We start from the raw sequence: 13,634 nt of genomic DNA on the forward strand, positions 1-13,634 counted from the left end.
AAAAATAAAAAAAAAAAGTAAACAGGTCATAAGACAGTACAAAGTTAACAGAGAGCCCTGGTGGCTTTTATCGTCTCTGTAAATAAGTAACAGATATACAGATACATAACAGATGCACATTGTAAACTCTTAGGCACCCCTATACTTGTGGTTTTATCAAAGTTTAAATGACCATTCAGATATGATTCCAGTCACTTTAATGAGATACAAACAGAAAATACTCTGATAATAATGTAGGTAGGTAATCGGTTGGCTGATAACTGAGCATTTTTTTAATGATAAGCACCGACTTCAGAGAGATCCATTCATCCACATATCTATTCATAATCACTCGACCTCTAGATAATGTGCAAAACAAAATGACTATAAAAGCTAAGTCAGTATCTAGTGGGGCCTGGCTAAAAAGAAAGCACCGACTTAACTCTTTACCTCTCTTTAACTTGCTTCCAGTCAGTTCGAACTAAGAAAGGCATCAAGTTGGATGGTGAAACATCAAGAACAAAGGAAAAGAAGTCCAGCAGTCTTCATTTTTAAATCTTTGAGGATACTCTTGAAAGAGACTCACCATTACGTGGCTGTTGACTCTCACTCATCCAGGTGGAGTAATCCTAAGAGACTTAAATAAAGGCAGCTGGACCTCCGTCTCATGGATTATAAAGACATTTCTCCTTTCATCCAGAAGGCTATATATTCAAATTGTCTTTTGGAGAGTTGTGAAAAATTAAAAGGAGCTTGAGTTCTAGTGATGGTGTTTAAAAAAAAAGCAGATGTTGGATTGTGTTTGTAGGTTTCTGGCATAATTCAGTGTTCAGACCTCCATCTTCTTCTGTATGTGATCACTGTCCAAAAATGGGAACTTGCTGTTTTCAGCATCCTCTCTGTTGAAATTGATGTTGCTGTCTCTGAGTTGATGTCAATTCAGTCCTAAACAGAATGCATCAAACACATCAAGATGGTGCTTGTACCCTGTTGATATCCAAACTGGGCCTTTTGCAAGTCAGGGGAAAAAATACTACAGTACTAAACATAGAGGGGAAAAAAGTCACAAAGATTATGTTATCCCACATGTGGCATGTCTGAGAAACTAGAACAGTTTTTTTTTTTTTTTTTTTTTCCAAACCCGACATCCTGTTTTCAGTTCAGACCTAACGCAACCCTCAGTCACCCTAACGATAAAAAACACCAACACAGGACCGAGCGGGGTTGTATACACGGCCCAAGACAGCAAGGAGTCCACAGAGCTTTACAACAGACAAACTAAGCAACAAATCCACAAAAACATGCCACAAGATGAGTGAGCCAGCTCATCAGAGAGAGATTAACCTATTTTGTGCAATAAACTGACACCATGTAGTTCTTAACTAGTTAAAACATTTATGAATTGTACAATAATTATGGAAAGCAATGATTATAGTCCAGTCTAATTGTGTTGGGACAAAGACATTAATTAAGTGGAGTTTATGTACAGTAATACAAAGCATAAAACTCATAAAATGAGCTGATGAGTTAATATTTGGAATTCTGCCTTCCAGGCAGGCAATATTGATCTGACCAATCTTTGATGGCTGGTATTGTTGTTTGTTTGTTGTTATGTGTGCAAATTGACAAGTAAAAAATGAAAAGACTCGAAAAGAAGTGAAATACATATTCTCATTCTGGATTTGTTGTGTCCCAGGTCTTCTGAGGTTGGACCCACCCAGTGAATAGTGATTACTCAGACTGGGTTGAAATTCCTATTGTCTTAAATGTTTGGCAGGTAGATGTATACGACTATACAGATAGCCCTTTATATTATAACTGTAAATAGTCTGAAGTAAGATATGGGCACAAATACTAAAAAAAAAGAAATCAAAAGCAGAACGTAAGCTTAAATATGCAATAGCCTGAGACATTTAGAAAAGGTGTATAAAATCTGAGTAACTTATGCTTCAGTATATGAATACATTTCATGGAGTCCTGAATATTAGCGAGTCAAAAACAGAGAATAACAAACCATTCTCATAATGACAGGTTTATGAACTGTACCATCCTTTTTTTCATAAGATGTTTTATTTAATCAATTCTAAAACAGCAATAAATAAATGTATAGGTTAATTCTAAGCAGGTGATACACATCACTAGGGCATTCAGCACACCTGAATTAACCCATTAAAATCTATGTAAATAACAGTTGTGTGAAATAGACAATTAGATAATATACTCTTTATGTTTTTCTTTGATCATTGACATAAGTATCTATATAATTGGTGGCAACGTTTACGAAAACTAGACCAGTTCTTTGCAATTAATGTGAAATTTGTACCATCTCCACTGATTTCAATAAACAAGCAAGCCTGACTTTCAGGTGCCATACATTTAAAATTTGAAATTAAAGTCCTTATGAAATAATGTTTTTTGACGTGTTAATTCTATTTAGCTTTGTGACCCCTTCATGCAAGGTTTAAGTGGATCATTCCATTAAGAATGAAAAAAAAGAAGAATGAGTGGGTACTACAGGCAGTCAGAGGAATACAAAGCAGATTGAATAAACATGGTGAGAACTATGTCAATAACAGCTGTGTGAAATACACTTGATTGAATGGAACAATTCCTTCTTATATAAGTTTTTCTTTGATCAAAAAAAAGAAAGAAAAATATAAAGAACTGAGTAACTTTTAATAAAACCAGGTGTGGTCTTTCCAATATATAAGAATTACATAGCAAGCAAAGTTATGCTTTATATAACAGTTTGGTGGTGAGTTACCTTTCATTTAATCACCTTTCCTCTTTTTTCTCAGACACATTGAGCAGAGGCATTTAAGTAAGCCAGCAAATGTACACAAAACAAGCAGCACAACTCCCACTAAAAAGCTGATCACATCTACAGAGTAGTAGGAGTACCAGGGCAGTCTGTAGGACTCGGTTCTCAGGTGAGCAGCACCTTTGTGTCTCATGACGAACTCTATCCAGAAGAGGGCGGTGTCCAGCGGCTTCATTGGCTGATCTCTGTGCAGGCTGGAGAGTCTCTGCATGTTCATCCTGTAGGAGGGATCGTTCAGGACTTCCTGAAGCCCCTTCAAGAATATGTCTTCGTTCATAGAAAAAATGTCAATATTTTTCCCTGCTCCTCTGACTTCAATTCGAAGTAGATTGTCACGCTGGTCAAAAATCAATGGAAGTCCAAGTATAGGAACTCCGTGATACAGGGCTTCTTGGACTCCGTTAGTTCCTCCGTGAGCCACAAATAGTTTTACTTTTGGATGACCTAAAAGGTCATTCTGTGGCATCCAGTCCACCAGCAGGGTGTTGTTGCCCATAGTGGCAGGTCTCTTGCCTTTGTACCTCCAGATGACCTTTTGGGGTAGTTTAGCAAAAGCTGCAGCAATTGAATCAGCTAAGTCAAAAGGTAGATCTGCAATCAAGGTTCCCAGGGACATGATTACGACTCCATGCTCTCCAGAACTCTGCACAAACTCCTCCAAATGTGCAGGAAGTGGTTTAGCAGGTTTGCACTGGAACCCTCCCATGTAGACTACATTCGGCATTGTTGGACGAGGAAACTCAAACACAAAGTCCACTCTCATGAGCCACAGATCTGCAGCTTGAAACATGGACGAGTAGTCTGCATCTGGACCAAAATATTTTTCGAGTAATACTGTATAATGTGGTGCGACATTCTGTGCAAACTGGTATTTACCAAAGGCAAAAATCAACACATTAACGACTCTTTGGAAGAAGGTCATTTTATCAGATAGCTCCGTCCCCATTATTGGAATATAAGATAAAGGTGAAGGTGCAATTGACAAATGGCCTTCACCCTGAGTAGTCCACCTGACATTAAAAACAAGTGGCAATTTGAGGTAGTGAGCAAGTAGGACACCTCCTGGTACAGCAGGGTCTGTCAGCATAAGATCATATTTGGCTTGTAATAATGGCTGTGCCAGGGTTTGAAAGATCTTTTCAAGAGCTTGACTCATTTTTATGTTGAAGTCATTGATCGCTCCTGCAAGTTGGATTTCCATTTTAAGATATGACCAAGAAGAATGTCCTCCCTGTTGGACTTCTAGCAAATGGGCTACAAAAGCACCCATAGAGTCTTCATCAAATCCAGACTCCATATCCAGTGTGACTGAAGTATAGAGCGGGGAGGTTTCCTTGATGTACCAGCTATCATTATGTCTTATAACAGTCACCTGATGGCCTCTTGAATGGAGCTCCTCAATAATGACTTTCATGTTGATCCAGTGGCTCCCATCAAGTGGGAATACAAGCACTTTCCCTCCATAAGCCGCTGTTGCACAGAGCCAACAGAAGCTGATCCAGGACCAGCTCATTCTTATTCTAAAACCGGAAAGAAAAGACATCACATGTATGATTTAACAATGTTGATCAAAAAATGTACAGTTAAAGAAAAAAAATTTTTTTCCTCATGGCTAAATATAAAAATTTACATTACCTTTTGTTTGGCTTCCAATGTTATTTGAATGAAAAAATAATATTTTCCTGAGTGTGAAAGGTGCTTGTCTCTTCAGTGTAAATGTTGAACATAACTTTGCCTCTGTGATTATATGTTACTTAAAGCTCAGGTGATAGGGTAGTACAAAGTTGTCAGAAGGCATTGGTTGGGTTTTATCATCTCTGTAAATATGTTACAGATATACCATTGCCCAACCTCAATGGCTTGTTGTTTTATCTTATGCTCTGGGAGCGGTTAGTCAGGAGTTACTTGTGTGGCCCAGAAGTGGTTGTCTTTACCAGCTCTGCACCACTTAAACACCAACACATTAGTTAGTCTTATTTATTGGCATCTAAATGAAGAACCACATCTGCATCTCAGCTCTATCTTGAACTACTTTGTTTCCTGTTTAATTTAATTCAATTCAATTTTATTTATATAGCATATGTCTATTACAATATAAGTTGTCTTTAGGCGCTTTCCAGAGACTCAGAACATGACCAGCGAGCCATTATTACTGAAACATAACGTAAACACTGTGTTGGGCCACAGTCCTATGTGAACATGGGAAGCCTTAATTTCAACTTTAAGGCCCACATCTGAGACCTCACTCTTAGACCAGCCTCAATTTCTTACAGCTGACCGTATGGCCTTTAAACAAAGGAAATTAAGGAATGACTCCAAAGCCCAGTGGGCTTTGCAGTTTTTTGCCCAGAGGTCTTAAAAGGGGGCAGGATGGAGGTCATGCGTGGACAGTATGGACAGTGAATTGCTCCGCAGGCCCTGCTAACATGAAGCATGTCCCACTGGTGGTTAAATAGCAGTTGTTTCCCGAACGTCGTCCACTTTTCCTCCAGGCTTCCAAGCTCTTCCACGGAGCTTTCCGTGAGCTACAAATGGTACATGCTCGTCAACACAGAGACAAGGAGAGCGAAGAAAAGAGCCGGTCTTTACCAGGACCCCCTGCGGAGCATAACCATCCAGCTGTTCACCAAGGAACGCTGGTCTGCTTCCCAAATCTCGATCTCTCCGACCTTTTTCATCGCAAGGGAAACGTCTACTGTCCTTACGTTTTGTAAGGACTACACCTCATCTCCGATCAGCGTGAACAGCATCAGCCGAGGAGCCATCCTGCCAGCTGTGCTCGTGAAAGCCCACCCGCGTTACAACGGAGTGACTCGCAAACGTTCCGAGGCTTCGACGAGTGGAACGGGGAACTGTGCACAACGAGACGAAGTGCCCAGGCTACGACGACCAGGAAAGGGGGACAACCCGGCTGCCAGTAACGCTGAATCATCTGTCTCCAAGAGACAGAGAGAGAGAGAAAGAGAGAGAGAGGAAAAGGGAGCCGCTCACAGCTGAACCACCAGTGGGAGCATAGAATCAGCCCCCTGTGGACCGAAACCAGAATCAGGAGTTCCATATTCCAGGATGCCGCCGACTACTTCTCGGGCATCTCAAAGTAAGAGGCTTGTGTCTAGGCAGAGTTAGTAAACACAATCAACAGTTAGCGTTGATTGTGTTTACTGTTGTTTGTTTGCTTATTATTGTGTAATGCGCCAACGGTCTCTCATGCAGACCAATGGTTGTTACGTTTGTGTTGGTGTATTATATTGTTACAGACCTGTGTAAGGGGACCCATATAACGTGTTCCCTCACTACCGAACCGGTTCGTGCTCCTGTTTCCCCGTCCAAACCTTAGAGCGAGTGTCGCAGATTTTGCTCCACACACTAGCTCCTGAGTAGGAAACAGCAGAACGATAAAGGTATGGGTGGTGAGAGATCACACCAGTCTTCCCCCCCCTCCTTACTAACCCACACGGACAAGTCAGTATTCCGGCCATCAAGCCTCCGATACTTTCAGTTTTCACTGGGTGAAGAAACCTTCCCCCGCAGTTTTGGAAAGCGTGCGTCTGCTATCTCTCTTTGTGGTCTTACATGACGTGAAGTTGTTCGCCATTTTGTTTTGGTCCACGTGACTTGATGTTGTTCTGACACACACACACACAAACACATACTGACGCACGCACACACATATGCGCTGACACCCACACACACATGCGTAGATGATCTGAAGTTTGTGTTTAATCTTTAGTTAGTTGTTTGTTATGTGTAGTTTAGCCATCAGAATTTATCCGAAGTATTGTTTCACTGTCGTTTAACACTTGTGTAAATAAATTCTGATTCATTTGAATAAGAGAAGTTGTTTGTGTTTATTTTATACAAATTTGTCATAGCTGCTGGTTGTAAAGGTCTGTGCTTCATTTTGATAAGTAATCTTCTTTATTAATTATTAATAATTATCAAAAGGCAATTATTAAAAACTCTTTAATAACTAAACCAGTTTGTGGCACAATATAAATGGTGCCTCATGTGAGGCTTTTAATATACCAGCTTTGTGTCAAGTCTGTGTAAAATAATCCAATATTCATTTTGAGATTGTTTTTTTTCCAATTTGGTTTTAATTTTCTTTTTTTTTTATTTAAATTTTTATTTTATCAAAACAAATGCACGCGACGGGGACAAGATCTGGAAATGTAGTGTTCTTTCTGGTAAAGCACTACCGCTTTTGTCCAAAGGAGCCGCCAAACTCAACAAAAGCTGAAAGTTACATTGTGCTGTTTTAACACAATTAAGTTGACTGTACTTGCAAAATGTACTATTTACATACATAAAATTAAGTAGTTTATACAAAGATTAGTCTTTCTTGATCTACATAATAATCTCATGCAAAAAGTTGACTTATTTTTTTTAAAGTAGATCAAGCACAATATTTGTATCAGTGTAAGTACTGAGTCCAAAACACAGTCAGAGTCATAACATGAAGACCGTGAGTAGTCCGAATTTCTGGTAACCTTTCCCTGCTGGACAAAAGCTTGTATCAAGTGGTCTAAAACCCCACCTTGACCTACTTGTTCCACATCATAGGAGAATTAATTATTCTTCTTGGTATAGGGACCATCTGTACCAGGAATATTCTGGTGAACCAGACAATCCTGGCCAGCCACATGGACAAGGCTTGCGTCTCTGCTACCTTGAGTCCCTGGCCAGTGACATTGAAGACTTTGAGAGACTGCTATGAAGCAACTGTGTGAGGCTTTGCGAGAATAATACTCTTCGTAACTGACTGGGCCTCAGCTACTCTTGCTCCTTTTTCAATTAAGCACCAGAAGTCAGAACCACCAAAACAATATTACTGGCATCTGAGAGCTGCGTTCTTCCAGGGATGCAGCACACCAGGTTTGGAGGAAGACCATACTTTTTAGTCTCTCTTCCTTCATAACCGCCATGAAAGTGTGCGGTTCAGCCTTAACACGCAGGAAATACGTGAGTATGCACAACTCGCGTGGGAAACACAGAGACGTCCCACTGTAGGTTCTGAGAGTGCCAGAGTGACAGCTTGGCATTTGAGCGCAGAGAGGTGGCCCACTCCAAGGTGAGGTTCAAGAGACGACGGAGATGCTGTACATCAGCAGGCTGACAGAGCCCGGGGGGGGGTGCAGTACTAAAAAGGGCGGACATCATCTTCACATTTTCAGCCAGAGCACTGAGTCAGCTGCATGGGGCTTCTCCTTCAGCAGCTGCATCTAATCCATTAGAGGATTGAAGTGCTAAACATTTAGACTGTCCTATCTTCCCAGCATCCACCACCCTGTTTGCTGGGAAAGATTTTTAAAAAGATATAACTCTTTAATAACTGAACCCGCAACCCCTTTTTGGCACAACAACTGGCAGGTAAAATCTCCCCTAGTGGTAGAAAAACCTCAAGCCAAACAGTGGCAAGGAAAAACTCCCCTTTAGGAGGGAAGAAACCTTGAGCAGGACCTGGCTCATAAGGGGGAATCCTCCTGCTGAAGACCAGCTGGGCAGACCTGGAAAAGAGGGAACAAACAGACAATGAAGAAGAGAGGAAGGAGAGACACAGACACAATGCCTAACTGGTGCACTACAAGGATGACTATATAAGTGGAAGGAGACAGCAGACACTGAGGTGGTTAAAGGGCAGGACTGCAAGGTCAGCATGCAGATCCTGAAGCACTGGGGCCTCATTTATCAACCATGCGTAGAAAAGGTTCTAAATTCTGTCATAGGAATGAAATTTAGAAGTGTGTAAGTACAAAAAAATCCGTATTTATCAAACGTGCGGACACCGGTCGTACGCACATCAGTGATGATAAATCCCACCTGTTCTTACCTGCCGTGCTCGTGCATGGTTAGAGTCATTCAGAAACGTCTCCAATTGACCATATATGGTAGCAACAACAGCTCCTGCTTGGAGGTGCACACCAACAGAACTGTTCTGTAGAATAAATGAGTCGTGCGTTCCTCCAGGCCACCGGGCAACAACGTTTGACAGAGACATAGTTGCATCGCAGATTATTTGTGCATGGATTGAATGAAATCCTTTCCTGTTCACGTAACTGAATTAATTGTGTGATGGTGTTTTTATTGCGATGTGGGTGCAATCTATAGCTCCAATTATGTCTGGGAATCCGACGATGGCGTGAAATCCTTGTTTAATTTCGGCTTGTTGGTGATGTGTGTATGGGAACTGGATGTAAGTTGGGGCCAGAGAAATGATTGCATCCAACACTGCCGGCATGATTCTGCTTAGTGTCGGCTGTGAAATGCCGCATATGTCTCCAATCTCTCTCTGAAATGTTCCGGTGGCCAAACATCCCAGGGTGGACAGGAGCTGGATGTGTGCACTGGGATGGCTTTGGTGCGTTTGGTCTCTCGCTCCAACATAGGTTGTAAATCACGGCATAGATCCATCAGAATGTTTTTGGGGAAGCGGTACCTGCTGAGAAGCCACTCTGTTTCTCACTGAACAGATCAGCACGCTCTTTGAAAACGCACGGTTCTCCAAATCCTCCAACAGTGCAAGACAAGCCATGGTACTTGTATTTTCTTTTCAGGTCGTCCTGCCACAGCTGTCTTTTATAGCTTGTCACACCAATTATTCAAAATGTCTGCTAAATTAATAATTGAGAATTTTTATTAATTAGAGGAAACAGGGAACATGTGTGAAGTTTGAGATTGCTGAACACTATGACTCTTTTAATGGGTTCTATTTGTAGTTTTACTGTTCTACCGCTAGATTTTGTGTATATACATGGTCAGAGTTGTGCTTAAATTTACACACGTTCCTACGCACAAGTACAAGTTGATAAATTCCATACTTTGCGTGGGAATGTTCTTACGCACACATTACGCACACATCTGTGCGTACGCACGGTTGATAAATGAGGCCCCTGGCCTGCAAACATGCACAGAAGAGAAAAGGAGGGGGCAGACCAGCACAACAAACTACAAGAACAATGGAGAACAATGATGGTTATGAGACACTTACAGTATAATAATAACTGAGAAAGGAAAGAGGAGGAGGGGTGATGGGCACCTCTTAGTGGATCATGTTGGAGTAACTGTTGGTATGTTGTAAGTGCCCAAAGTACATTGATGGTAACATTATTTTTTCATAATGTACAGCCTGACAATACTTGATCATTTTCAATACTGCTTTTATTTTTATATTAAAGCTGTATTATGAGTTAGTATTCCTACATTTCACAGTGGCTAATCATCATCTGTGTACATACCAAAAAATTATAAAACACACACAAAATCATTTTAACACATCATTCAGTAAAAGAAACATTTGAAATGTCCTTCAGGATGACATTTTAAACACACGTGATAAGATTATAATAATGAAAGATTCTGGCTAAGATCAAAATGAATCCAATCCATGCAATTCCGTGAATAAGCCGATATATCCCACAAAATAAAATCCATCAAAAACAGAAACACAGACACACACACACACACACACACACACACACACACACACACACACACACACACACACACACACACACACACACACACACACACACACACACACACACACACACACACACACACACAAGGACAAGATAAAAACTCCCTAATACCCTGACACATTTAGGAAAGGCTGTAGCTTTATAGAAATATAACTTCTAAGTAGGTTGTGAGTGAATGTGTGAAATCCTCATTATTAGTGGATAAAAGACAAAGAGGAGCGAAAAACACTCCATTAATGACAGTTTTGTGAATTTCACCAACCTTTTTTTATGAAAGATTTCCTTTCATCAATTCTAAAGCAGGAATAAAATAAAATAAACATTAATTCTCAGCAGGTGATACAGATCTCTAGGACATTCAGCACACCTGAATAAACATTAAAAAGCATGTTAAAAAGAGCTGGATGGAATACAGTTAAAAACATGTCATACATACTCTTTCTATGCATATATGAACAAAAGTAAAGTAAAGTAAGCGTACCTTTCAAACAAAAAATTACATTCATCCATTATCTATACCCTCTTTATCCTTTGCAGAGTCACGGTGGTCTGCTGGAGCCTATCCCAGCTCATTTCAGGTGAGAGGCAGGGGTACACCCTGGACAGGTCACCAGTCCATCGCAGGGCCACATATATACAGACAACCAGACACACTCACACTCACACCTATGGGCAATTTAGAATCATCAATTAACCTAGCATGCATGTTTTTGGACTGTGGGAGGAAACCCGAGTACCCGGAGGAAACCCACGCAAGCACGAGAACATGCAAACTCCACACAGAAAGGTCCTGCTGGGCCTGGGGGTCGAACCGGGAACCTTCTTGCTGTGAGGCAACAGTGCTAAACACTAAGCTACCGTGCTGAAAATAATTTAAAAAAAAAATTATAAATAAAATACATTTCCCTGTGACCCTGCATTGAATTAAGTGGGTAAAGAAAATGGATGGACATCATGCAAAGTTCTTCTTTATATTTCAGTTTGATGATCAATTTGTTTTCATTTAATCACATTTCCTCTTTTTTCTGAGACACATTGAGCAGAGGCATTTAAGTAAGCCAGCAAATGTACACAAAACAAGCAGCACAACTCCCACTAAAAAGATGATCACATCTACAGAGTAGAAGGAGTACCAGGGCAGTCTGTAGGACTCGGTTCTCAGGTGAGCAGCACCTTTGTGTCTCATGACGAACTCGATCCAGAAGAGAGCCGTGTCCAGCGGCTTCATTGGCTGATCTCTGTGCAATCTGGAGAGTCTCTGCATGTTCATCCTGTAGGAGGGATCGTTCAGGACTTCCTGAAGCCCCTTCAAGAATATGTCCTCATTCATAGTAAAAATATCAATCTTTTTCCCTGCTCCTCTGACTTCAATTCGAAGTAGATTGTCACGCTGGTCAAAAATCAATGGAAGTCCAAGTATAGGAACTCCGTGATACAGGGCTTCTTGGACTCCGTTAGTTCCTCCGTGAGCCACAAATAGTTTTACTTTTGGATGACCTAAAAGGTCATTCTGTGGCATCCAGTCCACCACCAGGGTGTTGTTGCCCATAGTGGCAGGTCTCTTGCCTTTGTACCTCCAGATGACCTTTTGGGGTAGTTTAGCAAAAGCTGCAGCAATTGAATCAGCTAAGTCAAAAGGTAGATCTGCAATCAAGGTTCCCAGGGACATGATTACGACTCCATGCTCTCCAGAACTCTGCACAAACTCCTCCAAATGTGCAGGAAGTGGTTTAGCAGGTTTGCACTGGAACCCTCCCATGTAGACTACATTCGGCATTGTTGGACGAGGAAACTCAAACACAAAGTCCACTCTCATGAGCCACAGATCTGCAGCTTGAAACATGGACGAGTAGTCTGCATCTGGGCCAAAATGTTTTTCGAGTACTGCTGTGTAATATGGTGCGATATAATGTGCAAACTGGTATTTGCTAAAGGCAAAAATCAACACATTTACGACTCTTTGGAAGAAGGTCATTTTATCAGATAGCTCCGTCCCTGTCAGTGGAATATAAGAGAGAGGTGAAGGTGCGATTGAAAAATGACCTTCACCCTGAGTAGTCCACCTGACATTAAAAACAAGTGGCAATTTGAGGTAGTGAGCAAGTAGGACACCTCCTGGTACACCAGGGTCTGTCAGCATAAGGTCATATCTGGCTTCCTGTATTGACTGTATCAGCTCTTTGTTTTCAAAGATAATCTCAAGAGTTGTAGATGCTTTTAAATGGATCTCACAGATCTTTCCTGATTGTTCCATTTCGAGTTTAAAACGTGACCAGGCAGACTTTCCTCCTCGTTGAATTTCTAGCAAATCGGCTACAAAAGAACCAATAAAATCTTCACCAAATCCAGACTCCATATCCAGTGTGACTGAAGTATAGAACGGGGAGGTTTCCTTGATGTACCAGCTATCATTATGTCTTATAACAGTCATCTGATGGCCTCTTGAATGGAGCTCCTCAATAATGACTTTCATGTTGACCCAGTGGCTCCCATCAAGTGGAAATACAAGCACTTTCCCTCCATAAGCCGCTGTTGCACAGAGCCAGCAGAAGCTGATCCAGGACCAGCTCATTCTTATTCTAAAACCGGAAAGAAAGGACATCACATGTATGATTTAACAATGTTCATCAAAAAAATGTACAGTTAAAGAAAATAAAGTTTTTTTTTTTATCATGGCTAAATATCATAACATTATGTTACCTTTTGTTTGGCTTCCAATGGTATTTGAATCAATAAAGAAATATTCTTTTCCTGAGAGTGAAAAGGCACTTGTCTCCACAGTGTCAATGTTGAACATAACTTTGCCTCTTTTAATACATGTTATTAAAAGTTCAGGTGATAGGGTAGTACAAAGTTGTCAGAAGGTATTGGTTGGGTTTTATTATCTCTGTAAATAAGTAACAGATATACTATTGCCCAACCCCAATGGTTTATTCTTTTATCTTATGCTCTGGGAGCGGTTAGTCATTAGTTAACTGTGTGGCCCAGAAGTGGTTGTCTTTACCTGCTCTGCACCACTAAAACCCCCAACACATAAGTTAGTCTTATTTATTGGCATCTAAATGTAGAACCACAACTGCATCTCAGCTCTATCTTGAACTACTTCATTTCCTGTTCAATTCAATTCTATTAAATTCAATGTTATTTATACAGCGTCAGAACAGAAGGTGTCTCTAGGTGTCTCTAAAACCTTAAGCCAAACAGTGGCAAGGAAAAACTCCCCTTTGGGAGAACCGTGAGTGGGACCTGGATCATAAGGGGGGAACCCTCCTGCCGGAGGCCAGCTGGGCAGAGCAGGAAAAGAGACAAACAGAGAATGAAGAACAGAGAAGACACAATGCCTAACTGGTGAATTA

The 13,634-nt window shown here is 40.9% G+C and overlaps 2 protein-coding genes across 2 annotated transcripts; both read right to left on the reverse strand.

The window, feature by feature from the left end:
- Window positions 1-2,481: 2,481 nt before the first annotated feature.
- On the reverse strand, window positions 2,482-5,116 carry LOC133464166 (UDP-glucuronosyltransferase 2B17-like). The gene is made up of 2 exons (XM_061746204.1): window positions 4,436-5,116; window positions 2,482-4,320 (listed from the first exon to the last, which is right to left on the reverse strand). The coding sequence occupies exon 2, from the start codon at window positions 4,311-4,313 to the stop codon at window positions 2,751-2,753; it is 1,563 nt and encodes a 520-aa protein (XP_061602188.1). The 5' UTR covers window positions 4,314-4,320; window positions 4,436-5,116; the 3' UTR covers window positions 2,482-2,750.
- A 6,038-nt stretch (window positions 5,117-11,154) lies between these two features.
- Window positions 11,155-12,853, reverse strand: LOC133464155 (UDP-glucuronosyltransferase 2C1-like). The gene has a single exon (XM_061746193.1). The coding sequence runs from the start codon at window positions 12,848-12,850 to the stop codon at window positions 11,282-11,284; it is 1,569 nt and encodes a 522-aa protein (XP_061602177.1). The 5' UTR covers window positions 12,851-12,853; the 3' UTR covers window positions 11,155-11,281.
- Between the last annotated feature and the right edge of the window lie 781 nt (window positions 12,854-13,634).

This window comes from Cololabis saira, chromosome 2 (assembly GCF_033807715.1).
Source record: "Cololabis saira isolate AMF1-May2022 chromosome 2, fColSai1.1, whole genome shotgun sequence".
NCBI classification, from domain to species: Eukaryota; Metazoa; Chordata; class Actinopteri; order Beloniformes; family Belonidae; genus Cololabis; species Cololabis saira.

Bases quoted from the DNA above. Each gene is read 5' to 3' on its own strand.
- LOC133464166 (XM_061746204.1), bottom strand. From the start codon at position 4,313: ATGAGCTGGTCCTGGATCAGCTTCTGTTGGCTCTGTGCAACAGCGGCT.
- LOC133464155 (XM_061746193.1), bottom strand. From the start codon at position 12,850: ATGAGCTGGTCCTGGATCAGCTTCTGCTGGCTCTGTGCAACAGCGGCT.